The sequence below is a fragment of the Corvus hawaiiensis genome, chromosome 2 (assembly GCF_020740725.1).
Source record: "Corvus hawaiiensis isolate bCorHaw1 chromosome 2, bCorHaw1.pri.cur, whole genome shotgun sequence".
NCBI classification, from domain to species: domain Eukaryota; kingdom Metazoa; phylum Chordata; class Aves; order Passeriformes; family Corvidae; genus Corvus; species Corvus hawaiiensis.
The window spans coordinates 89,460,146-89,486,154 of NC_063214.1; the positions used below are offsets into that span (position 1 = coordinate 89,460,146).

The window sequence follows — 26,009 nt, forward strand, 5'->3', positions numbered from 1 at the left end:
GATTGCTACAGGAATTGGCCAATAATACCATTTCCCACTGATTTGGCTAGTTTCTTTCCGGAAGGAATCTCACAGCCAGGCTGTTGTCCTTGCAGTCCTATGAAACCACATGAACAGACAAAAGCATTTTAAGCTGCTCAGCGAAGGTTTGACATGGAACTGGGACAAACTGGTTTCCCACTGCACTCCGATGTGCCTGCTCAGGATGTGTGTACAGAATATCCATCAACAGTGGTTTCTCCAGCTGCGCAAAAGCAGGGATTCAGTCAGGGAGGATCACACGGGCTCTTATTTGAGTGAGTAATCATCCTATAAACAGTATAGCCTTAATCTGCACCAGGGGAAGTTTATGTTGGACCTGAAGGAGAATTTTTTCACAAGAAAGGGTGATTAGATACTGAAACGGGCAGCTCAGGGAGGTGGCGGAGTCACCGTCCTGGAGGCATTTGAGGAAACGCTGGACGTGGCATATAGCGCCATGGGCTATGGACATGGCAGTGTTGGGTCATAGCTTGGACTCGCTGATCTCGCAAGCCTCTTCCAACCTAAGTCATTCTGTAATCAATCACTAACTGCCAGTTACTGATCCCGGGTGATTATGGGCATATTTCGGAAGACAAGTGTAATTCCTGCGGCAAGTGGATGCTGAAGCAGGGGAGCTGGATCGGCGGTGCCTCTCCAGGCGAGGGACGGCCGCTCCCCTTCCCGCCGGCTCCCTCACGCCCCTGACCGCCCCCGCGCCAGGAGGCGCCGAGCGCCCGCCCCTCCGCCGCTCTCAGCGTGGCCGCCACGCGCATGCGCCGCGCGGGGAAGCCTCGCGAGAGGAGGGGGCGGGAGGCGGCGGTGGTTGCGTGCGGCGGCGGCGGCGCCGCCCCTGTGTCCGCCCGCCCCACTGCCGGGCCATGGCGGCGCCGCCGGCCTCGCCCGGCCCCCGCGGCCGCTTCGAGCAGGAGCAGGACCGCGCCGTCCGCGCCCTGGTGCGCTCCGTGACCGGCGTGCCCGAGGAGGAGCTGGGCGGAGAGCGCTTCCAGGCGGCGCTCAATTTTGCCTGGTCCAACTTCAGGTCAGCGGGAGCATGGAGGGTCCCGGTGCCTGCCGCGGGGGTGTGGGACGGGGCCGCGTCCCGCCGCGCCCTCCGTGCGCCGTGTCCGGGGAAGCGCCGGGGGCCGTGTACGAGTCTGTGCCACAGGGTCAGTGACTGCTACTCCGTCACGTTTGAATCTTGGTGCTTTTGGGGTTTTCTCCTGCTCAGTAAAAAGGTGCTTTTCAGCGTGTTCATTTAGCCGCCCGAAACTTTGTTGGAGGGAGATACATTATGGTCGTGTGTAAAGAGCAAGTGAGAAGGACTCTGCCAAATTGAGATAAACCTTCTGGCCAAGAATGCTGTGCTGCTTGTGTGAAAGGTTATCAGTCTGCAGGATGAGAACGTGTTTGGTGTCATTTGGGCTTGTCAGTAACATGGTCTTTATTAATTTGTAATATATCGTATCTGTAGGCCTTTAATTCTATTATACTGCCACCTAAAATGCCCTTACTCAAGTTTTACACGCATTTTTCAGTTATCACAGTTATTGTTCCAGTGTATTCTGCCTGCTTGAGTTGGACTCGATGATCCTTGTGGGTCCTTTCCAACTCAGGATATTCTGTGAAAGCTGTGAAACTCTTAGGTGAGGTATTTCCAATTACCCGTACTGTCACTAACTGCTGCCTCTGAAATCTTCTGCAGAAGTTGATAGAGCTAGTGCCTAATCCATATTAAAAAAAAAAAAAATCAATGCTGCTTTGCATTTTTCATGCTGATTAAATACATTTTTGGGGGAGCAGTAGCACAACTGCATTGCATCTGTGTGAATCCTAGCTACTCAAATAAAGACTCAAATAAAATTATTTTAATATGCAAATCTCAACCTCAGTTTTGGTCACCCATTGCTTGTGTAGCTGTGTGCTCTTTTGGATTGTGGAATTGTTGGGATTTTGTTTGGTTTTTTTTACATGTCAGGAAAACAGAGGGGATGATGCAGAGTGAACAAGAAACTTTTGGCAGGGAGGTTTGGGAAAGAGGAAGGGTGTTTTCATACCAGGATTGTTGCCCAAGGAATGTGCATGGAACATCAGCCCGAGACTATCTAGTATTAAATTTGCAAACAGTGAGACCTTATGTTGTAGCAGAAACTCTTTAGTTTCAAGTTTGTGGAACTTGTGATTTGTATTGTTAGATTTGATGATATTTCTGTGCTGTAGTTCTTGGATCCATCTATTTATTTTCATGCAGCACTGTAGTCCTCTTCTATTCATGATGTTCCCAACTTGCCTAAAAAAATTGATTTTTTTTTTTGAATTTGTGTTAGTCATTAATTAAAGCTTTAAGTAATAGACTAAAGAATTTTCACTAATAACTTCCCTGCAGCTTAATTTTTCTTTTCAGTACAGATTCTTGGATTGATTTTTTATTGTCTTTTCAGTGTGATCTAAGTCTTCCAGTTCTTGTACTTACCACTATTTTGAATAAATTGTTTCCTATGTAAGCTAATAGGCTATAATAAATTAGATAAGTTGTATTTTCTTAAACCGAAATGCCTATTTAGACATAGACCTATGCAGTCAGTGCTATATTTGATCGTGCTCTTATTCCTAATCCTTATACACAGCTGAAGTCAGACCAATGTGTCTGTAGTTAGCAAAGTTGGTTTTTTTTTTTCTTTTCTTTAATATCGGCCTGTCTTCATTCTCTGGTGCTACTTACTAAAAATCCTTGCTACCTGCCTTACAGTTTCACTTTATAGTTCATTACTTTGGCACTGAGGTGATTTCATACTGTCTTTTGAATTTCAGTCTATTAAGCTTAACTGTTGCTCCTGATTCAGACTCAGCAGTTTTCATTTCTGTCTGTGGTCATGAAAATTTTACCACTTTCTGTCACCTGTTGCTGAAAACATTAATTTGGTTTTGAGGGCCTGCTTATAGAGTGTATTGACCTTGTGCTCAGTGTTGTCACATCTTATTCCCTGTTTTCTAATCTCTGTATCTGAAGAACCTATTCATAGCCTAATTTAGTCTCCATAGCCTAATTTAGTCTCCAAAGTCCATCTTACCTTTCACGAGTTCTTGTTTTGTCCCTATACATACAGATAGACCTTTGTTGGTACATCTGTCTTTATTTTTGATTAAGCTCTCTTTTCTCTTAGACACTCTCCCCTATCCTTTATAAAAAGGAGCTTCTTTTGGGTTTTGAGGCCTTCCCATGTGGGTGTTTGTTTTGCCTGTGCCTGTGAAGCAGGTCCCGGATAATTTTGTGCATTTGACACCAGTGCCTTTGACAGCACAGTTCTTGATCTCCTTGCTCTAGCTGACTTAGCAGACAGCATACTTTAATTGCTTAGTTTGCTGGTTCAGTAGTAATTTTCCATTCAGCTTAGAGTGCTGGTTAGATGTAACCTGCATTCAATTTTTCTGTCTTTCAGGCCAATTATATTTAATCCTTCTTGACCTAAGAGACAAATTGAATTTTGTTGATGCTTAATGCTGTTGCTGAATTAAATGTGCATTATTAAACTAGTAATGTTGTCCTCATATATGTAAATCAGCTTTATTTTCTTCCTTAGTTAAGGTTCCTTTTAAACATATTCTAATGCAGATTTCTTATGCAGATTTCACCGCTTTCTTGATGTGAACAGCCATAAAGTAGAGAGAACAATAGAAGGGTAAGTTTTATGTCTAGATATTAATAATGCATTGGTTATAGATATATATTTTTAAAAAGCATTCTTGATACTATTTATGTTATTAGAATACATGAAAAATTGGTAATTCATTCTGACCTTGGAAAAGCTGCAAGCTGGAAAAGACTAACAGAAAAATTTCTGAACTTGCCACTCCCAAGTACTGAAGAAACAAAGGTATGTATGTTTTTTCCATCCCTTTTGCATTTACACTGACAGTGGGGGCTTCAATTGTAATGTTGTGTTGGAAATTTCAGGTGACTTAGTAGTAAGCTTTGGAATTGCTGTTCAGGTCATGTGTTTCCAGAAATGAAAATGCATTTATTGTCTTCTCAGGGTTTCAGCACATGGAGTTTCATGACTTAAAGTACACGATCTCAGTGCAGAGCGTGTGTTGTAGGGTCAGCATTGTACAAATGTTGTAGCTAGAGTCTAGGTGAATCTAGATTCCTGTCTGTTCTAAAACAACAATGAACTGAGCATTTCTTATTCTTTGCATATTTTTTTTTACCTTAAGTAATCTATCTGGATGGTTTGGTTTTAGGGTTTCCAGCTGGAATGCTCCTGTTCTGTAGCTTCCTTATTGAGACTATGGGTGTGTTTCACCATTGATACATTTTGTATCAAATCAGTTTAGGATACGGAATGGATGAATATGGCAACAGTTGTCTCACTTAGGTTTTTTCCAGTGTGGCAATGTAATAATGAATTGGATCTTCAAAAGTTCCTGCTGTTGGGAGATTTAAGCTTGTGTTTTAAGAGATGGTGCTCCATATAATGGTGTTCTTTAATAGAGCTGCATGTTCTGAGTTGCAGTCTGACTTCACGTCTCGTTGAACTGACATTTGCCTTTATTTACATATTCTAGGTTCCTTTTAATCTGTGGGGAAAACCCAGGAGCCCTTAATAGCTTACAAATATCTTCAGTTACTATACTGTAGTCTCTTAGTTTTTTGAAAATGTACCTTTAATAGCACTTGTTTTGAGACTCGAATGATATTAGAACCAACCAAAACAAACACCCAAGCAAGCGCTTAATACTTGAATGTTGCAAGTGTCCTAAGATTTTAATTTCCTTTTCTTTTTAAAAATGCAACTGGGGTGTGGCTGGAAGTAGATTAATCTCATATTTGGGAAGTTAAATGGCATTTAGTTCTTAGCAGTGACACATAACTGGGAAGATTAAATATTTATCAGTTTCTGTGACTGGTAAGTGAAACACCAGCTCACACATGTGATTCTGTCAATGACTTACTGGTTTTCTTTGACAAACTCTGGTAAAATCAGTAATGTTCAGTAGGAACATGTTATAATCCTTGTATAGCTGGTGAGTATCATGCTGCTTTATCAGAAATTTGAGTTATTTTTTTCTAAAATGCAAGAGGAACTAATTCCGAAACAGCTATGTAAGTATGTTTATGAATGTATGAAAGTGTATAAGGATTTAGATAGCAGAATCTCCATGAGTCTAGATGTGAAATGGTTGGCTGAAGATCTTTGTAAAGTTACAATGAGGCCAAATAAAAATCTTTTTATAGTAAGAAATGGCTGTACATTGGTAAACAGATTTTAGGGAATAGACAATAATACAAATCTCTGGACCATACCAGTGCTGGCACAGTATTCTTACCTGATTGAAGGCCTCTGTTTCATGACTGCAATATTGGAGTTAAAGATTCATCCTTAACTATTTTTGTAGATTTTCAGATGTGAGAAGGTAATGTGAACGTGATATTAAAATGTAGTGATTTTAGCTAACTATTTTAGCCTCTGTTTGAAATAACTGGCCATGTGAAAAGGGAACCCAAGACTTGGTTTCCTGCAGGCCCACTACCTGTGTCCTTCTAGTTGGTCCACATTTATGTGGCTGTCCATTATCTCTTGTCCTGAGGTGACTTCTTACTTTCGCAGTACTTGGATCTTTTCCATGTTCTCTGATTATCAGCTCAGTAAGAGACAGCATATGCTGTGGCTGCTTTTGAAGGATTTGTATATTGATTGGCTAATTAATAGGCAGAAGAAAATGGATAGCATTCAATATCATGTTGCAGATGTTATTTTTGTAATTCAGGGCTGGGGAATGGGAACTAATGGGGAGTATTCCTGCAGATAATAGGCTGACTTTGTTACTAAGCAAAATCTTCTAGACCACTTACAGACTTGCTTTTTTTCTAATGTGTTTTAAAGACGGATACACACTATTCCATACTGTCTCTTCTGTTGTGTTTGTCTGATTCTCCATCCAACACCACCTATGTGGAAAAACCAAGAGTCAAAGAAGTGGGTAAGTTTCCAAGATTTTTGTATGGCTCATGAAAGATATAATCCGCAGTGCAATCTGATAAGAAGGACATTTTTCCTCTTCATTTTATTATCTCTTTCACATTGCTTTCTTGGTTCTTTTTATAATTTATACATTTAAAATAGCTTGCAAGTCTTTCCTACCCCCGTTTATGTTGCATCACCTAATTAAGTTTTCCAGCCAACCTTGGGAACTCTCTTTGACTTGTACCGCTATCACAAATGAATGTTCTCTACCTGTTCAGCAGTGCTTACATGCTCAAAGACAGACAGTGGATTTCTGTCCTGAGTCTCTGTCTTGCACCTCAATATTAGATCTCTTGAAACAGTTTTGGTGATGTAAATTCCTATGTTTCCTACATAATCAAGGAAAGGGAGATATATTGGAAGGTTTCCAGAGGGAGATCCCAGCTGCCTGCTTTCTAAAGTAGGACTTTTTCACTCAGTGCCTGAAAATGAGGCTTGTGCTTAAGTTTGAGTGGATACCATCCCCCATTTGTTTACAGTGTTGTATCATAGACTGAAAGAAGAATATTTCAGACTAACCTAAAGAAAATCTTGCATCTTAAGATTCCTTTTTGAATGATCTCTGCACATTCCCTCGGCGGTGTTTTGAATGCACTTTCAGCCCATTCCAGGAATGTGAATATGAAGAGGTTATCTCAAACAACACTAATTACAGTTGAGTAAGCTTCACGTTTAAGATATCATATGTTGTAAGTGTGATTGTTACTTTAAAAGTATCGCACATCACATCATGATGTGTGGTGTCTTTTTTGGAGAGTAAGACAGTTCTTGGTTTATGTTGTTTACACTCTGGGATCCTTGTGCATACATAAACGATACATTTAGAATGTTTCCATTGAGCTAAATGGGACTTCAGAGTCACAATAAGTAGTGTGTCTCATTCTTGCATGTTTTTCCAGGATTAAAGTGTAGGGTACTGTAACATAATATGGACAAATGTGCTGATGGCACACTGTGTTGCATATTTTGAGTGTATAAACAAGAAAGTTGAGAATTAATAAGGGATATACATGGTTGATACATCACAATGTACGTCATGTTGAAAGTGCATAACCTTGCTAACTGAACAGTGGTGTAACCTTAAGTAGAAGGGAATGTCTTTTGTTTTAGCTATAGAGTATCAAGATAATTTTAACTTTTTAAGTGTTTTTAGAGGAAAAGAAAGTCAGAGTTATGTGATACTTAATATTTGTATATTTACACTTCTCTTAGAAAAGGAAGAAGAATTTGATTGGGGAAAGTATTTGATGGAAGGAGAGGAAATTTTCTTTGGCCCAGGCGTAGATACACCAGTAAGTGATTTTTTAAGGTAAAAACCCCAACTGTATAAACTGTTTTGAAGTGTGCTAGAGACCTGATGGAGTTTTCGTAGTTTGTATGCTCTGCATGTTGATTCTTGCAGGATTCTCCAATGGTCTGCTGAATACGGTGAAATAACACACAGCCTCAAGCAGAATAACAGTAATAGAAATACTTTTGTTTTTCACAATGTTTTGACTTAGTCTTGCAATTAAACTGTCTGCTTCTGCTGACCCCTGCTTCCACCTAATCAGAACTTGCCGCCATTCTGTGATCTTTTCCAGATCTCTCATTTGCCTGGTTATTAATGTTGTGTATAACTTAAATCATTCTCTGTTAGACAGTGATGTTAGTCCTAGTGTCCTGAATTTACTTAATAATGTTAGAAAGAAGTGAATAGTTAATGTTTGGCTTGAATAGGAGCTGAATATAGATCTGTCTGCTATGTTGTTCTGAAATGTCCTGGGGTTTGTTGCCCTTCATAGGATTGGTCTGGAGAAAGTGAAGAGGAAGAGGACACTCAGCCCTTGAGCAGGGAGGACTCGGGTATTCAAGTAGACAGGACACCTTTAGAAGACCAAGATCCAAATAAGAAGATAGTACCTAATGCTTCCTGGAAAGGTTAGAATGAGCTGTATTTCTTCTGCTATACGTACTAAAATTTAGCAAGGTAATGCAGCTTTTTAAATTATTCTTTGGTGAGGTATTGTTTTACAGATCTGTAATTGTAGTATCAGATGCACATTACTGTTCGTTACTGATGGGGTGGGTTTTTTTTTTTTTTACAGTGAAGAAATAATATGGAAAGTTTGATCTGATTTCTGTTACTGCTAATGGAGAAGAATTCTGTTCATTTCTGTGGAAATTTACATGGATATTCCAATATAGAAATGAAAACTTACACAGTAAATGCAGCATGTAGTTGTATGGATATAATGTAAATTTTTATTAAGTATGAGAATGCTGAAACAAGACTTAGTTTCCAACAGAAATAGTTGGCGCAGTTCTGGGTATGAAATGTTTCTGAAAAAAATAGGTTTATGTAGTGAAAACATTAGTGGCTTTCTCTTGAATAGATTCAGGGAGTATTAATGTAGCTGTATTCTTTTTCATAAAATACTGTAGGGTACAGTTTACCTGGTACATGAAAAGTGCATAGTATATATTATATGAGTAGTAGCTATCTGACTGGGATTAGGTAAAGTTCTCTTGACAATCCCATTTAAGAAAAAAACATTGTAGGTAATTTACTAAATGTCTAGTAAAAAGGAATATAGTGATAAAGTTGATGGCATTTGGCAGTTTATTTTTTAAGTCAGCTTGTTTTTGTGTATAGTGTTTGAGAATTGCCTGAGACAGAAGCACATTTTTTGAGAAAAAATTGGAAACCATGTAAATCTCCAAGCTTACAGAATCATAGTATATCCTGAGCTGGAAGAGACCAACAAGGATTATCAAAGTCCAGCTCCTGGTCCTTCACAGCACCATCCCCAAGAGTCACACCATGTGCCTGAGAGTGTTGTGCAAATGTTCCTTGAACTCTGTCAGGCTGGTGCTGTGACCACTTCCGGGGAGCCTGTTCCCGTCCGTGCACAACCATCCTCTGGGTGAAGAACCTTTTCCTAATATCCAAGCTAAACCTTCTCGGACACAGTTTCAGGCCATTCATTGGGCCCTGTCACTGTTCACCAGAGAGAAGAGATCAGTGCCTGCTCCTGTGCTTCCCCTTAGTGAGGAAGCTGTGGACTGTGGTGAGGTCTCCCCTCAGTGTTTTCTCCTCCAGGCTGAACAGACCAAGTGACCACAGCTCTTCCTTGTACAGCTTCCCCTCTAGGGCCACCACCGTCTTTGTAGCCCTCCTTTGGATGCTCTCTAATAGCTTTATAACTTTCTTACATTGTGGCATCCAGAACTGCTCACAGTACCCAGGTTGAGGCCTCACCAGTGGTGAGCAGAGCTTATTTTTTAGGACTTTTGCAACATTTGGGAAATGCGGTGTTTTTGTGTAAATTAATTTGTGCACAGTGTTATCAAATTCCCAGTGCAGTAAAGTGTAAATGGTTGTAAAGGGTAATTCATTTGAAAAGATCTGTGATTTTGCAGCTGAGTGAACAGACTCATAATAACTTCTTCCTGTGTTTTATAAACATTTCCTGCAAAAATTAAAACACCTTGCTAACTGTCACATGTTTTCACAGTCGGTGAGCCTGATGCCCGCAGCTGGCTGGAGCAGCACGTAGTTCCTCAGTACTGGACAGGAAGAGCTCCTCGTTTTTCACATAGTTTGCACTTGCATTCAAACCTGGCTGCAGTCTGGTAAGAAAACAATATCACTTACATATTCCTTCCTGGCATACAATGCTAAATATTGACTTTTTTAAGCGTCTTTACTGTTGGAAGCATAAAGATAGTATAATTATTACAATTCACTTAAAAACAGAATTAAAGGGCTACAAGTTAATAAGATAAATGAATGAGCTGCTTCTTCTATTAGTAGATTCTTATCCTTTTAATTTTTATTAAATTTCTCATGTCCGAGAGGTTTCATTTTTCAAAGAAGCAAATCTTACTGTTAAATTTTGTGTGGCTTCACCCTTATGAAGGTCTCTTGAGGACCTAGTATAGGTCGGTCGTAAGCGGTCCTGGAAGTGAGGAGTCCCCTAATGTTTAACTTTTTAAAATGTTTTTGGTGCCTCCTTTACAAAGTTAGTCTTAAACATAGATTTTGTGTGGGGAAGGAACATAAAACAGTATATTGCCATGATCTGCCATGGCCTTGGAAAGAAAATGAGAATTAAAAATAAAAAGAAGTAATTTTTTCCTGTCCCAAATTTTGATGTATCAGTAATGAAGTTCATTAGATTTGCCCTTGGTTTTCTTAATTTAATGAATTTCTTAATCACGGAGTTATTTTAGTATAAGGTGGTTGTCTGGCCAGTTGTGACACAATTTGCAATGAATATTAGAAAATGGGTAACATGAATAGAGCAATGCTGCTTCTGCTGCAGTGTTGTTAGGAGATGTATGTTTTATATATATGTATGATATATAACTATTACTTAATTTGGACTTTTTGATTTTGAGTGTGATTGCTTAACTTTTGCCACTGATGATATTAATGCGTAAAAATACTAAAAATGTAAATAATCATTCTATACTTCGCTAAAATATGAAAAGATACTGAGGAAGGTTTACAAAGAATTGCATAGGACAGTAGCATGAGAGAAACTTCTTAGGTGGCTATGACAGTTTCCACTTCTTAAGCAAACTTCTGAGCTAAAGAGTGAATTTTTTTACATGGGTTAGAGAAATTGATATTTTATGTTTTAGCTTAGTATTTTTCCCAGAAAGTAATGATAAGTTTTCACAGCACTAAATGAAAAATAACTGAAAAATTAACCCCCCCCCCAGCCCCAGCCCCCCCCCCCCCAAAATAGTGGAAATTCAGGACTTCATGAATTTGCTACTTAATTTCTTGTCTTGCTGTGTGAGACTAGATGATATTTGAATGTTTTCTACAGTATCTTGCTTAACAATATGAAAACAAACTGTGCTTTTGTTTATCTACTTAAAATGTCCCCATGAGCATTAAATCTACTCAGACATGAGCAGAACAAAACTGAACCTAAAGATTATTGCTTCATTCTTACTTTCAGGTGATTTAGCTGTTATTTCAGCCATTAAATTGTTTTCTTTTCCTTTCTTTCTAAGGGACCACCATTTGTACACCAGTGATCCTTTGTACGTGCCAGAGGAGAGAACACTGGTCACGGAAAATCAGGTTATACGGGAAACACTTTGGTAAGAGCAGCATCACAAAGCTTGCATTTTAACTTTTAGTATTTCTCTCAAGGAAATGAGAGATCTATCTTTGAAGATGTCTGAAGAAGGAATTATTACTGAGCTTTTAATTTACACTGTTTCTGACAATAAAGATGCTGCATTTCTTTGTTAAACATTCGCATTTGAGGCACTGGAACAGGTTGCCCAGAGAAGTTATGGATGCCCCATCCCTGGCAGTGTTCAAGGCTAGGCTGGATGGAGCTCTGAGCAACCTGCTCTGGTGAGAGGGGGGTCACTTCATAGCCCGAAGGTTGGAACTAGATGATCTTTAAGGTCCCTTCTATTCTGTGACTTGTGAAGAAGAAAGTAGCTTACTACTCTTTTTTGCATTGATTATTCAAGTCTAATTGTTAAAAAGGAACCATTTTGTTCTTATCTTGTCCCTATAGATTTTTAAAACAGTGTCCAGTTTTAGAAAATAGGCTGAGTCATCCTATAGCTGGAATTACCTCAAGTGGAAAGAAACTTTAGGAAATATTTACTTCATGCTGATATTCAATTGTTCCTGTTAGAGCAACAACTTACAGTACCAATAGCATCGTACTTGATCTGTGGTCTCCTGTTACTCAAAGAAAATAAACTTTTAGGCAAGGGAGACCTAGTTCTTTTATTAATTATATATAATTATAAGTCCATTAAGGGGGAAAATTACTCTTTTTGTTTCTTTTCAAGGCTACTTTCAGGAGTGAAAAAGCTTTTTATATTTCAGCTGAATGATGGAAAAGTGACTGTGCGGAATGATATTATTGTAACTCATTTAACCCATGTAAGTTGTTTCTGCATCTCAGATGAATGTATCTCATTAGAAAGATGTAATTTGTGGGAATAGGAAATTAAACTGCTTGTGGAAAAATCATATTTCTACAATTGTGCTTTGTCTAAATAAGAGCATCTGGCTTAATAAAACTGAATGGGTTGTTGCTGTATCTGAGAATGTGATGAAGCAATAGCAATTGCAGAACTTTATTATATTTTAATTCATGAAAATAATATTGTAATTAAATTTGTAGGCATTATGAAATACAATTTTTATTATATGGTTTTAAAAGTTTGGTGGTTTTGTTTTGTTTTTTTTTTAGACTTGCCTGAGATCTGTATTGGAGCAGATAGCAGCATATGGTCAAGTTGTATTTAGACTCCAGAAGTTTATTGATGAAGTGATGGGACACAGTCCAGAAAGCATAATGCATGGAACAGTTTCCACTCCGAAGAAGACTACTGAAGCTCCGTTCAGAACCTACCAAGCTTTTATGTGGGCTTTGTATAAATATTTCATTAGCTTTAAAGAAGAACTTACTGAAATTGAAAAATGCATCATCAACAAAGGTACAGTGCAAGGGAAGTTCTGCAAGAGGGGGACACACAAGTAATTAACACTGACAAAATTTGCTCTTCCATTGGATGTTATTTTATGCATCTTGGTTTTTTTTTTTAATTTCCAGATAAAACAGTCACACTTTCAATAGTAATAGATAAGTTGTCTCCCCGACTGGCACAGCTGAAGGTACTTCACAAGGTTTTCAGCACAGGAGTAGCGGAAGTGCCACCTGACACTAGAAATGTTGTACGAGCATCTCATCTGCTTAATACCCTCTACAAAGCTATTCTTGAATATGACAGTGTTGGAGAGGCATCTGAGCAAACGGTAGGGAAAATAATGCCCTTCCTTAACAGAACAGCACACTAGAAGATTTAGTAACTAATGGATTACTGTTTTTCGACATGAATTCACTTAACCTGGACAAAAAAGGTTTATAAGAGGGTCAGGAGCAGTGTTTATTGAGGACCAAGGGAAAGGGCTGTGGAAAATCAGAGGCCAGAAAGCTGTTCTGAAAGAGGGAATTTTGGAATAGCTTTCCCTCCTATTTCTATGACTGAATAATTCAGTTAATGCTGAAATGTGAGGGTTTGGATTTTTACAGTAACTTGTGATTATATTATTGAAAATATAGTTGATGTCTTTATGTCCTTTTGTTTTCCTGATTTCTATGTTACGAAACCACAGAGCGTTTTATTACTATCCCTTACTGTTTCAGAGATGTTAGAGTGAAAAAATGCTGTTTGGATCTGTGATGACAAGAGTAACAAGGAGAAGCATGAACAATACAGGCTTCCATTAAAAAAAAAAAAAGCTGTAATTTTTAAATTAACATTTTATCTTTAAAATCTTTCAGTGTAGTTATCTATGTGTTACAAACTGTGGTTGCACAATTAAGAGATTAGACTTTACCTATTGCTTTCAATGCTTGGTATAAAAACATTCAGCCAGTTTTTTTTCTTTTTTCCCTTAAATTCAGGTATCCCTTTTGTTCTCCCTCTGGGTTGAAACTGTGAGGCCATACTTACAGACAGTGGATGAGTGGATAGTCCATGGTAATTTGTTTGATCCTGCAAAGGAGTTTATTATTCAGAGGTAGGGATGCTTCGTACTAGACCCACCTAATGCTGTGCAAGTAAACCTGTTGTATAATCTAGGGTAAAGGGCAATAGTAAAAGTAGGTTTTCACATTTGTTATTTTGCTTAAGAAGGGATTTCTTAATCGTACTTCCCTAACTCGTCTAAAACTTCCCATTAGGGAAATTACATAGATATGGATCTCTACCACATTGTTCTAGAGTAGAAATCACTTATTTTGTTTTTTTTCCATCTATAGTAAATAATGAGCAGACTGACTCTGAGTGTACTGACTTTTTAAAAAAGAATTAACCATTTTTCAAACCCAAGACATTTGCAAATATTACAAAATTTGCTTTTAAATTCTTCTACTAATCTCTAGTTGTTATGACTCAAATGCTATTTAGAATTAAAATACTCATTGCTTCTGACTTGTAGTAAAGTTAATATGTTGTCTTGAATTAGATGCATATACCCTAAACATTATTTGAGCTGTTAAGTTTTGTTCTGTTGCTATGCTACATTTTGTTGGTCCCTTTTTTTGACAGCTTGGAGAGGAAAGTGAATATAGAAATTAAAATTCTGGCTTGTAATTACAAATCCATTTTCCCCTATCTGCCAAACTTACTTGAACCTCTGTCTGTTAACACCTGTCGAGGTGAGCATGAAGTAAGACAACAGCCCTAGTAGTACTATTGTAATAAATCTTTAGTAGCAGAGATCCTTAGCATCCTTATTATGTCATCTTTTTGTGGTTCTATAGTTGCATTTTCAGTGCTACCAACAGGGCTGATCTCAACTTTTATTTATAGTTACGCTTCATTTTAATTACCTAATTTTAATTATCTAATTTAGGTTTTTCCATCTGACTTCAAAGACCAAGCTGTGTATCTGATATAAACAACAAAAAAATCCAAAGTGAACTACAAATTGAGTTTTACCTACTCTAGAATTTTTCAGCTTTCCTAGTAGTAGTTACTTCAGTTTGGGGTTTTAAATAACTCTGCAAGTCAGTCACTCATCATTTTGACACTAAGGATGCATGCCACAGTGAATAGTTAATGTCCTGGACAAATTTAATTATAATTTCTGTATTTGATTTGCTGTTGGGGTTTATTTGGTTGTACAATTGTTTTATCTCCTGTGAGCTGATTGTTTATCCTTTTCAGAGTGTCTAGATAGTTTGCAAATATGGATGAGCTAATTTTATACAGTTTTGAAAGTGCTTCATGACTGTTCTAAGAGAAAGGCAAAGCATAGAACAAAGAGGATACGATATGTATCCTCTAGTAATGAAGTTTCCTTTTGAAAAGGAAAATACTCAACAGCTTTTTATTTCTTCACAGAAACAAAAACGTTCCCGTTAATCACAGAGATTTTTGGTATGCTACCTACACATTATATAGTGTGTCAGAAAAAACAGAGAATGAAGAGAAGATGAGTGATAATGCCAGTGCCAGTTCTGGCAGTGATCAGGCCCCTTCAAGCAGACAGCACACAATGGTTTCTTTTCTGAAACCTGTGCTAAAGCAAATTATCATGGCTGGAAAATCCATGCAGCTGTTGAAGAATCTTCAGTGCAAAGATGGTTCTCCACAGCAGGCTGCATCAAGAGGTGAGATGTCAGTTTGTACACCATCATGCGTTAGGCTATCTAACAGTATGGGTGTATTTCTGGTAATGGGCTTCCCCTGGCTTTAGAATAATATAACACTGTTGAATACCAGTATCATGGTTGGTAACTCCAGGTCTGATGGAAAACACTCTTCCACTGCAAACAAGTGAAAAGAGTGAAGTGAATAATGTTGAGTGTTCCATGTTCTTTTTATTGCTTTAAATTTTTCTTAAACTTCTTTTCATGTGCTTACAAAGCCATTTTTTTTGTTACGAGACAAAACCAGCATGTATGTTCTAATAGTAAAACTGGTGGTTTTTTATAAGTAATTGTTTTCCATTACTCAGTGGTTGAGTAATCTAAGATAGCATGCGGAATTTTTTTTTTTAAAGCTTACTCTTAAGTAGATGAAAGATGTTTGGATATCTAGGATATTCATCTTGAGTGATTGTAAAACATGATACAACATTGTAACTGATGTTTGGTTGGTTCGTTTTGTTTTGGTTTGGGGGGTTTTTTTGTTTGTTTCTTTTTTTGAAGGAAACAAAATAAATTTTTTCATTTTGCTGCTGCTTCATGTTTAAAGTAGAGATAGTTAAATTATTATGGAGGTTCACTTCAGTAAATACTGAAGGATTGTCAGGTGCTAAAAATTAACTGCCTTTGCACCTGAAGTAGTGTGCTAGTTTGAAAACAAACTAGTGGGAGACACCAAGTCAGAATAACAATTTAATAGGGAAATAAAAAGAGGGGGAAAGAAAAAAAAAAAAAACCAATAAAAGCGGATAACACTGGGTTAAACTGACAGAGTTAGGATACAACCTGGCACCCTGTTAGTCAGGGTGGTGGTAGCAGTCTGGTAGAATGGTGGCTGCAGTCCTCCCGAAGTGGTGATCCTGTAGAAACAAAGGGTCTGCTCCTCCTCAGAAGGTCCAGTGGTAGCTGTGTAGCTCCTGTCCTCTGGAAATCCAGTGGAAGGGTGTTGCCTCTGGTGGTCAGAGTCCCAGATTATATCCACGATGGGATGCTTGGTTCCTCCCTCTGGGTGGAGCATCTCACAATGGGGTAATGAGTCATGAGGCAAAGTGTTGATTAGGCTCATTAACAGAAGATAGTCCGGAGGGAGTTATCTCTGAGTCAGGCGGCAGGACAATGATGGGCAATTAACAGAAAGATAGTCTGGGGGGAGGAGGCAAGGAAAACACTGCCCCACCTGGTTTCAACGGCTCCTGAGGATGGTAATAGAATACACTGCAACCCAGGACAAGTAGGAATTTCTTTAACAATCTCAGAAATACTTCATATTTCAGACACCCATTCTGCAATGCGTTTGACCTGACCTTAGGCATTGGGCTAGTCCTATCATTTTAAATATGTATTTGAGCGTATTTGGTTTTCTGAATAGTGGTTGAAATGCATTTTAAAAGTTAGCTAGTGAATGTTGGACTGTGGAGTTCTTTTAGTTCAGACCATGTTTCCTCCAATGTGTTGCCCAATTCAGATGCTGAACGGAAGAGTTTATATACACTGTTCTTGGAATCAGTGCAGTCTCGCCTGCGGCACGGGGAAGAGTCTGTTCCAGACATGATTACAGAACAGCAGGCCACAAAGCAGAGCCTGATAAAGATGCAGTCTATAGCAGAAAGACACTTGGAACTGGATGATGTCCATGACCCACTGCTGGCTATTAATTTTGCCAGGTAAATGAATGATCTTCCTGCAGTGTTGTTGAGAGCAATGCTCCGCCTGGTGACATTTGGTAGATCACATTTTCATTGCTGCTGCTGCTACTGAAAACCAGCAAGTTTGGAATAAAGAGGAGCACCAACAATCAGTGACAGAAGCTAAACGGACACTCCCCTTGTGCATGGTTAAAGAAAAACAATTAAAATCAGTGAAGAATGTGCTATTGCAATTGGTAGCATAGAGAACTGGAGTAGTCTTTATCATAACAGGCTTTTAGCAAGTAAGTGGTTTAATAGTGAATGCCATTGGAAAATTTGAACTTCTAAATGAGTTTGCTTGGTTTTTGTGCACAAAGTCCTTGATTTGCACCAAGTATATTCTAGAAGAATGCAGCCTCAGTCTTGCTGTGCTTACATCATTTAACTGTAAAAGTCTTCCAAAATTCATGTTAATTGCACAAAAATCCTTCATTCTTCGTAGTGAGGGGAATCCTGTAGAGTGTATAAATGTTTTGGAAATCAGCAGGAAAGACAAACTCTGAAAATCTTATTATGTGATTACAAATAAGAAAATAGCTATTTACGTTTTTACTAAATACTAATTGTGTATTTAAATATTTTAATGTCAATCCTAGGAGGAGCTTGTTTTAAAGAAATCATAGATAGGACTTTATTGTTTCCCTTGTTCATTGGGACTATTCTATTTTTCAAAATTGCTACATTAATTCAATATCTGGCTCATTCAGTCTGTCCAGGCAATAGTTGCTATGAGCTGGACTTCTTCTTAGAGTGGTTTCAACTGGCAACTAGCTTTTTACAAAATATTACAATAATTTGATGCTTTCTGTGTAAAAACCAATAAACTTTGAAAATGTAGACCACAGATACTCTCTTCCCATCATATAATATTATAGATAATATGTAGAGACCCCATAATTAAGATGCCTCAAACCAATTCTCCATGTGGGGGGTGGTTTTGGGATTTTTGTTGTTTGCTATTTTGTGGTTTTTGGTTGAATTTTTACTTTGTGTCTTTGATTTTATGCTTCCTTCATGGGAAGCTCATCTGAGTGCTGTATGTGCACAATATAGTTCCAGAAGTTCCTATCAAAGTGTGTTTGTTTAGTAAGCTGTATAATATTTGAACTTGATGTTTTTCAGAAGTATGCCTTAAGCAGTTATGTGATTATAGAATGCTGTCCTTTGTGATACTCTTGTATCTGGTGATACACAAACAGAATGATGGATCACTGTATAGGCTAGATAAGTGCTCTACTTATGAATCAGCTTTTGTTATCCCTGCACCATATATTTCAGAGCAGAGGACCCAAATTTGATTAAAATCTTTGAAAGTATGACATTGTTTTATACATTATATGAATAATGAGCCTTCTTCCCTAAGTATCTTGTTTTATTTTGAAGATTGTATTTGGAACAGAGTGACTTTCATGAGAAGTTTACTGGTGGGGATGTCTGTGTGGATAGATCCTCAGAATCTGTGACCTGCCAGACTTTCGAACTGACACTGAGGTCTTGTCTTTATCCTCACATAGACAAGCAATACTTGGAATGCTGTGGTAATCTGATGCAAACTTTAAAGAAGGATTATAGGTAAGAAAGTAGATTTCTTTTTCCTTAACTTTGTTTTTTTATTACCAGTGGTATGTCATCATGTCATCATTAAAGAAGCAATTTTATTTTGTTTCTGGTCCAGTTTGGTAACCAGCAGTAAAGTCATTAAGGAGAAAAGGGTGCTCTAAAATGATAGTCTAGCTTAAAACAGCTAAGCTGCCATTTGTCATCAGTGGATGTTTGGTGGGGAAATTATTTCAAACAGTGTTTCTTAATAGTGTTGTAATTTTAAATTCATTTTAGGGAGAGGGACAGGATTTCTGAACTATGCTGTTTCTGAGAATTACCTAGCCTGTAGAATAGCTGAATACTAAGAGCACTTCCAGTGAAGTTAGTGGGCTGTTAAAGCTTACAGGGAAAAATGCCTTGGTTAAACAATGGATTCACAGTAGACTTTGTTATGTTTGTATACAGTACTGAGTTTTTGTTGTGAAGAGTTTTTAAGATTTTTGTTTCTGTAACAGTTGTGTTTTGCTTGTGTGATGTAAACAGTTTGTTCACTTGTATGATGAGACTGAGGAAATGTTGTATGTTTCTCCTGTTCAGGCTTGTAGAATATTTGCAGGCAATGAGAAATTTTTTCTTACTTGAAGCTGGAGATACCATGTATGACTTCTATACATCTATTTTTGACAAAATTAGAGAAAAGGAAGCTTGGCAGAATGTTGCTTTCTTAAATGTTCACCTACAAGAAGCAGTTGGACAACGCTATCCAGAGGACAGTGCAAGGTACAATGCTTTAGTTATGTTTCTTTCACACTTAGCTGTATTTATGTACTTAACTTGCGTAGCACAATACTAATTATTGTGTACTAATTAAAATAATGTGTTTTAATGAAGTTTTGAGCTGTTACCATGTTTTCTCCCGAAGTCCTCCAGATTAAATCAGACAGTTAGTAGTTAGCAGTGAGAAATAGAAATTGGTGAAACTAACTACTCATTTAATACAGATTCTCACCAATTATATCACTTGTTTCCTTACATAGGTTGTCAATATCGTTTGAAAGTGTTGATACAGCAAAGAAGAAACTCCCTGTCCACACCTTAGATGGTTTGACATTGAGCTACAAGGTAGTGAGTTAATATGGCTGCAGTTCTTATTCTAGAACAGATTTGAAATGTTGTATTAAAGTGACTTATATTTTCTATCTTGATTATCCTCTCCTCCTCTTAGGTTCCTTGGCCTGTGGATATAGTTATAAGCTTAGAATGCCAAAAAATTTACAATCAAGTTTTTCTGCTCTTACTGCAAATAAAGTGGGCCAAGTATAGTCTAGATGTTCTACGATTTGATGGTAAGATACCTCTTCAATGAAAGATACTCTGTAAACTCATTTTGTGGTCTAAGAATATAAATAGTCTTCTGCTTTCTGCAGTAAGTAATATAAACTAGTTAGAATTTTGATTCATTCTATAAAATAATAATCTCTGTTAGTGTCAATTTACATGTATTAAGCTGCGCATGTTTTTCACTTCTTTTCAGCCTCAGGATATCTCCGTTCATCCATTCCCTTTGTGTCTCTGATTCAAGTCTAGTTAGTTATATTGGAAACTTGTTTATTCTACAGACTTTGCTATTGAAAGAAAGTCTGTCTACCACACCCTAAGGTTTATGTATAGTCTTTTTATGAGTAATACCTTGCAGACAAGCTAAGAAAACAAGATGAAAAAAAACACTATTTGAGATTGAAACAGTAAACTATTGGGGGATTATAGAAAGAGATTTTTTTAGTATTTCCTTCACCAAGTTAATGTTCACGTGCCACATAAAGTGGATATAGACTTCATGTCTTAGAAAATTAAGTTAGAAAGTTGGTGGGTTCATCTGTGTTTTGAATATCAGCTAAGTCATTATCTTTCTAAAAGTATGTGGTTTTTTACTGTTTAAACTTTATGGGTATGTCTTTTTGCTTAAGCCTTTTCCCAAAAAGATGCAACAGTCTTGCTTTTTTTTTTTTTTTTAAGAACTAGTCTCTGCTGCAGAAAACTCACAAGTTAAGGAAGGAACTTCATTAGAACAAGGAATACTTCCTGTATTTGGACCACAGAAAGAAAGTATAAAACAACAAATACATCGCATGTTCCTCTTAAGAGTGAAACTTATGCATTTTGTCAACAGCCTGCACAACTACATCATGACTAGGGTTTGTCTTATTTCACAATTTCATTTATATTAGGAGCTTGTAACTGGAGATGCAGTATTAATTTTCCTTTAAAACCTAAAAAAAGCCCCAAAACAAGCAAAATGTAAATATGATGTCTTTTCTGCACGTGTTTCAGTTTCAACTTGGCTGTTTTAAATCAGTAATTCCAAAAATGCTTTAGAAGTTCTACATGCATGTGATTGATCTTTGGATAACACTGATTCTTTTGCCTTTTGTTTCTCCCAGTGCTAGATGACTTAAGCACAGTAATGTAAAAAGAGGTTTTTGTAAACTGTTACTTATTATGCTTTTAAAAGTATTACAACAGATACTTCAATGGTTCTGCTCAAAAATCTCTAGTACACAGTGTATACATGACTTCTCAAATACAAAGGCAATGCCTGTAGGTACATATCTGCTCTATTACAGCCTTTTTTTGCTTTTAATAAAATTAGTATATGCTCCAGTTCAGCCTCTCTGGGGATAGTCTCTGTGCTCTTGTGTAGTGGCAGTGTATCTGTTTATGTGAGGAATGTTCCTGTGTAGTTATAAGAAGAGCTTGAAATTTTTGCTATTGATGGTAATTTGGAGGCTAGTCCTTAAATTTGAGAGGGAAGAGTGAATGAATCATATAATTTCAGGCTCCTAAAAATATATATTGGGAGAGGGTCATAATCACTTGTGTGCGGCATTTAATTTAATAACTTTGGTCTTCTTTTTAAGATTCTTCACAGTACAGGCTTGGAGTTTCAGCATCAGGTAGAAGAAGCCAAAGATTTAGATCAATTGATAAAGATTCATTACAGATATCTATCTACAATTCATGATCGCTGCTTACTGAGAGAAAAGGTGAGTAAAAAATTAGTATATTTGGTATTTTGAGTTATTAGGACAAGAAAGTAGTTTTGTACTAATTATGCTGTTTTGCAGCATACATACTAGGCAATATATAGGTAGTCTTGAGGAAGTGGTAGCTTTTCACACTGAGATCCAGTTTCCCTTGCTGTTCTCAGCTCAGTTCTGTCAAGGAGAGAGGATAAAATTAAATTCTTTATGTCAGGTATTACATGACCCATTTGTTTCTAAAAGATGGGAGGTTTTGAACAAACTGAGGCTTGTTAACGTAAGGAAGATTATACACAGTGGTATGGCAGGAAATGGAGGTACATGGATACCTTTCTAACCTTTTATCCCACATACTGTCTGTGCAAAGTCTGCATTCAAGTAGTCAGCTGGGAAATGAACTGGAGAACAAATACAAACATCTTCAGTTTGGAAGAATCACATTGTGCTTAGGAGATTGTTAAGCATAATAATTCCCATTATTACACTGCAGTACAAAGGTCTCACATGCAATTTAATCTGACCTGTAAAAACAATAAATTTCTGACTTACTCCTTGTGTTTTAATTATTTTAGGTGAGCTTTGTGAAGGAAGCTATAATGAAAGTGTTAAATTTAGTACTGATGTTTGCAGACCGTTGGCAAGCTGGTTTGGGGGCTTGGAAGTAAGTACACATACCTAAAATTCTACATGGTTATAATTTTGCAGCTCTGAGTATGATTTTGTGCCCAGAACTGCACAGAACACTCCAGGTGAGGCTGCACCAATGCTGAATACAGTGGGACAGTCACCTCCTTCGTCCATCTGGCTGTGCTCTGATGCACGCCAGGATGGGGTTTGCTCGCTGCTCACTCCTGTTGAGTTCCTCTTGACCAGCACGCCCAGATCCCTTTTTGCAGCCATTCCTTTCCCCATTTATACTTTTGTTTGTGCAACCTGCAGCTTGAAGGATGAATGATAGTGGGCAAGTCTCCAAGGCTTTGTCAAACACTCAGAAGTTGATGTATGGTCCTGAAGCCAGCTGGTGTGGACTGCCTTACTTCATATTTTTCAGAACTAATTTTCTTTGGCCCAGATGCTACCTAAAACTTGGATCCCACTCTCCTGTGACATTAGGAAGTTGATATTTTTGGAGTGTTTTTCTCATTCTGAGTGTCAGAAATAATTTGTGAATGCTGTTGATAAAGACTGAAACTCATTGCATGTGGTTGCATGCTCTTGCATGTGTCAGGAAAAAGTCATAGCTGGTGTCAGCTGTATCTTCTTGGGAGAGGGGAAAAAAGGAAAGGAGTCACTGTTGTGAACTGTGTCTTCTCCCTTGACTGGTGAGTGCTAGCTGACAGAGTCCAAAGTGGAATTCAAGAGATGCAAAAAATGTGAAAGATGTAAAGCAGTATGGGTGTCTCTGTTTTACTGGCCGTGTAGGTCCCCAAGGACCTCTAAAGCAGTAAGGACCAGGAAAGGCTCTCTTGCAAAAAACATATGTAGGAATGATAGGTGTCAGTTGGAACCACGCAGCTCCTCCAAGTGACTGCAGAGATTTCTAAAATGATGAGGAAGTTATTAATGCCCCTTTGATGCTCAGATGCTCCTGTCAAAATTGCCTTTGTTTTTTAGAAGTAGCGTATGCAGGCATAACTGAACTACTGTAAGTTCAAGACAGAATTCTAAGTAAAGAGTACTTTTGTCATTTACTGTGAAATTTCTGTCATATTGTGAAGATAACATAGGGGCTGGTCTGTTAAGCATTCCTCTGTTAAACTGTTTTGTAGGATGGAATCCATAGAGAAGATGGAATCTGATTTTAAAAACTGTCACATGTTTCTTGTAACTGTTCTCAACAAAGCTGTCTGTCGAGGTTCTTTTCCCCATTGTAAGTACATGAGGCTTTTCACATACCTGCACTTAGAAAAGTTTGCTAGGAATGTGTTTATGTTTTAATCTGTTCTAATGTTTGTTGGCACATTTTAAATAATCTCATTTTGTGAGTTGTTCACAGAGGGATATGAAGACTTACTTCTTAGTAAGTTAAAGTCATTATTTTTTTTTAGAGTATTTGTGCCAAGCTTTTCCATGACAGCTGTCTTCAGTTTATCTGTTTACTTGATGAGGGGAAGCTGTGTAGCCAAGCAAGTGACAAGCAGTTTTCTAAACTGATGAAACTGAGTTCTGGGGGCATAGAAGAGCATTCTTTTTGTTGGTATTGGGAATGACAGCTGTGATACATCTTGAGCAGATAAGATGTTAATATTATGGTGCTGCAGCTGCAACTGCAGTGAGCTCTTAGCTCTGCCCATCTCTTGGCAGTTACTTCCGTGGTAGTAGAAACAGCAGAGGATGACGTGTCTATGCTTCTCCTTACAACCTGTATGAGCTTAAATTGTTAATCAGTGCCACTTTGAGTTAGGGGGGCAACTCCTCAGTGAGGTTGTGGGGCATCAAGGTTAGTTGGGATGCAGATATGTGTTCTTACAGGTTTCTACGCCATCTGTAGATGTGCCTAGGGAACATGACTTAGTGGTGGCCTTGGTAGTCTTAGGTTAATGGTTGGACTTGATTATTTTAAAGGGCTTTTCCAACCTAAATGAGTCTGTGCCTAAAAAATAGGCAATATCTGACATCACGGCTGCTCACATCTACAAGAGCTTATCTGCAGAACCATCCATGAGAATGGCTTGCTGTATATAAACCTCCACTACCTTTTCTTTTGTGTACAACAGTATTTCAAACAAAGGAGCTAATTTCTTACCAGTTCTTAAAACATGAAATAATTAATGGGTAGCTGATTATGAATATGGTGAAATATTATCTAAGCTGTCAGAGACTTAAAAAATGTCTTACTCTCTGAAGTCCCAAAGTATTACAATTTAAAAAATAAAATGGTATCTTCCTTTTAAAGGACAGACTTGAATATTGCAATAAATGTTTGCAGACTGCTGCAAATGTAAATATTAACTATGTTTTTATGGTTTGTTTCACAGTGGAATCTTTAGCTTTGTCACTGATGGCTGGCATGGAACAAAGTTAACACCTACATCCAATGAATTAATGAAGAACTGATAGGAGGATTTATGTTGAAATTTCTGTGTTAAAGAACCATAAGCATTTTGCACTCCACTTTAAAATGTATATAGCTAAATGATGCCGATGGTTTGGAGCTGTGTAAAATATTTTAAAATGTAAATAATGTACAGGTATTTAAGTGTGTTGGTTGTGGCAGTGTGTGTATATGCTTCAACATCAAAAAACGTGTATAGTGTAAAATTCATTCCATGTAAACAATCTTACTTGAAAATACATTAAATGTATTTCATGCTGAAAAAAGGGGTTTTTTTCCTTTAATTATGAGTAATTGATGGTTTACTTTTTCCATTAATTTTTCAGCTGTGAGTAGGTCACAGGGCAGTGTGGAGTGGTGTGGCTCAAGTCTTGGTGTTTAGAAGGTTGGTTGAATTAATTTTTGGCCTTTTTTCCCTTTGAAAAAAGTCTAAGAAGCATTTATCTTCTTTGCTTAGTGGTTCTTAAGAAATCTTTAAGAAGACTGTTACAAGAACCTGATGTAAAAAATACAAGATGAATTTATCAAAATGGATTATAGCAGAACATAAAATACCAGTATTTTTTATGTTAAGTGTTCAAATGCTTACTAATTTTAGTGGTAACTCTAGTCAGTTCAAGTAGGATTAAAATGACAGTGTGTAATATATTAGTTTTAACGATTGGATTGTTGAGATGTTTCAAAGGTGGTCAGATATGAATAGACCTTTATCCTTCTTCTAAGGCTTTTGCAAGCAAACTTTTACATCTTATAGCTGATGTCTTGTAAAGCAGTAGACTGTGATACAGAAGGGTACATTTCTGGGGAACTTGTTCTGCACAAGATGACTTGCCCTGTCTCCTCCCCATTAAAGTTTCTCTGGAATTCTGGCATCAGTACACCTGCATTAAAAAAAGATAAAATCAATCATAGCTACTTGCCTAATGATTTTTTTGAATAAATAAAAGATTTGATAATTAGAATTTCACTGTTGTGTGTGTGTCTGCTGAAATTCAGTCAGTTAACTTAAAGTTTGAGTGCTGTTTCTTTAAGGTAAATGAAATCTATAACTACCAACTGAGACTGTGTGGCTCATTATAAAACTATTTTTTTCAGCTGTAAACTAATAATTACTTTATATGAAAGTGAACATTTGTGTTTGTGTTTGAACAGGAGATCTCGAGGTTCTTCCAAGTTATAGCTATGAAATGTTTTGAGGAAAAGAAATTAATTTTTTTTTTTAAGTATATCACTGAGAAGGTTTCTGCTGGCCTGTAATATGTTCTTTTTTGTTTGACTGAGTGGAGGTTTTGCTTTAGAGAACAGTATGTTTGTATTGTCCTTTGCTACAACATGACACACTTTTCCAAGTGGATGTTTTTTGTGGTAGGTGGACACCTATTAAAAGTAATTGGTACTTCTAGTTCACCATGACTGGTTCTCATTTAAGATTCCAGTTTGTTTATTGC

General features: G+C 37.5%; 1 protein-coding gene across 3 annotated transcripts; it reads left to right on the plus strand.

Annotated features, from left to right (window-relative positions):
• Positions 1-888: 888 nt before the first annotated feature.
• Positions 889-25,528, plus strand: TUBGCP5 (tubulin gamma complex associated protein 5). Of its 3 annotated transcripts, none has more exons than XM_048324703.1 (24): positions 889-1,063; positions 3,648-3,701; positions 3,788-3,896; positions 5,907-6,003; positions 6,591-6,701; positions 7,260-7,339; positions 7,832-7,967; positions 9,545-9,662; positions 11,058-11,147; positions 11,862-11,955; positions 12,269-12,515; positions 12,632-12,834; positions 13,487-13,602; positions 14,931-15,199; positions 16,701-16,899; positions 18,307-18,495; positions 19,063-19,245; positions 19,503-19,587; positions 19,691-19,811; positions 20,482-20,660; positions 21,384-21,509; positions 22,079-22,167; positions 23,276-23,376; positions 24,485-25,528. In XM_048324703.1, the coding sequence occupies exons 1-24, from the start codon at positions 903-905 to the stop codon at positions 24,529-24,531; spliced, it is 3,204 nt and encodes a 1,067-aa protein (XP_048180660.1). In that variant the 5' UTR covers positions 889-902; the 3' UTR covers positions 24,532-25,528. The 3 variants fall into 3 exon arrangements, with proteins under 3 accessions (XP_048180660.1, XP_048180678.1, XP_048180669.1); XM_048324712.1 differs by lacking the exon at positions 889-1,063 and adding an exon at positions 1,216-1,667; XM_048324721.1 differs by lacking the exon at positions 6,591-6,701.
• Positions 25,529-26,009: the final 481 nt, after the last annotated feature.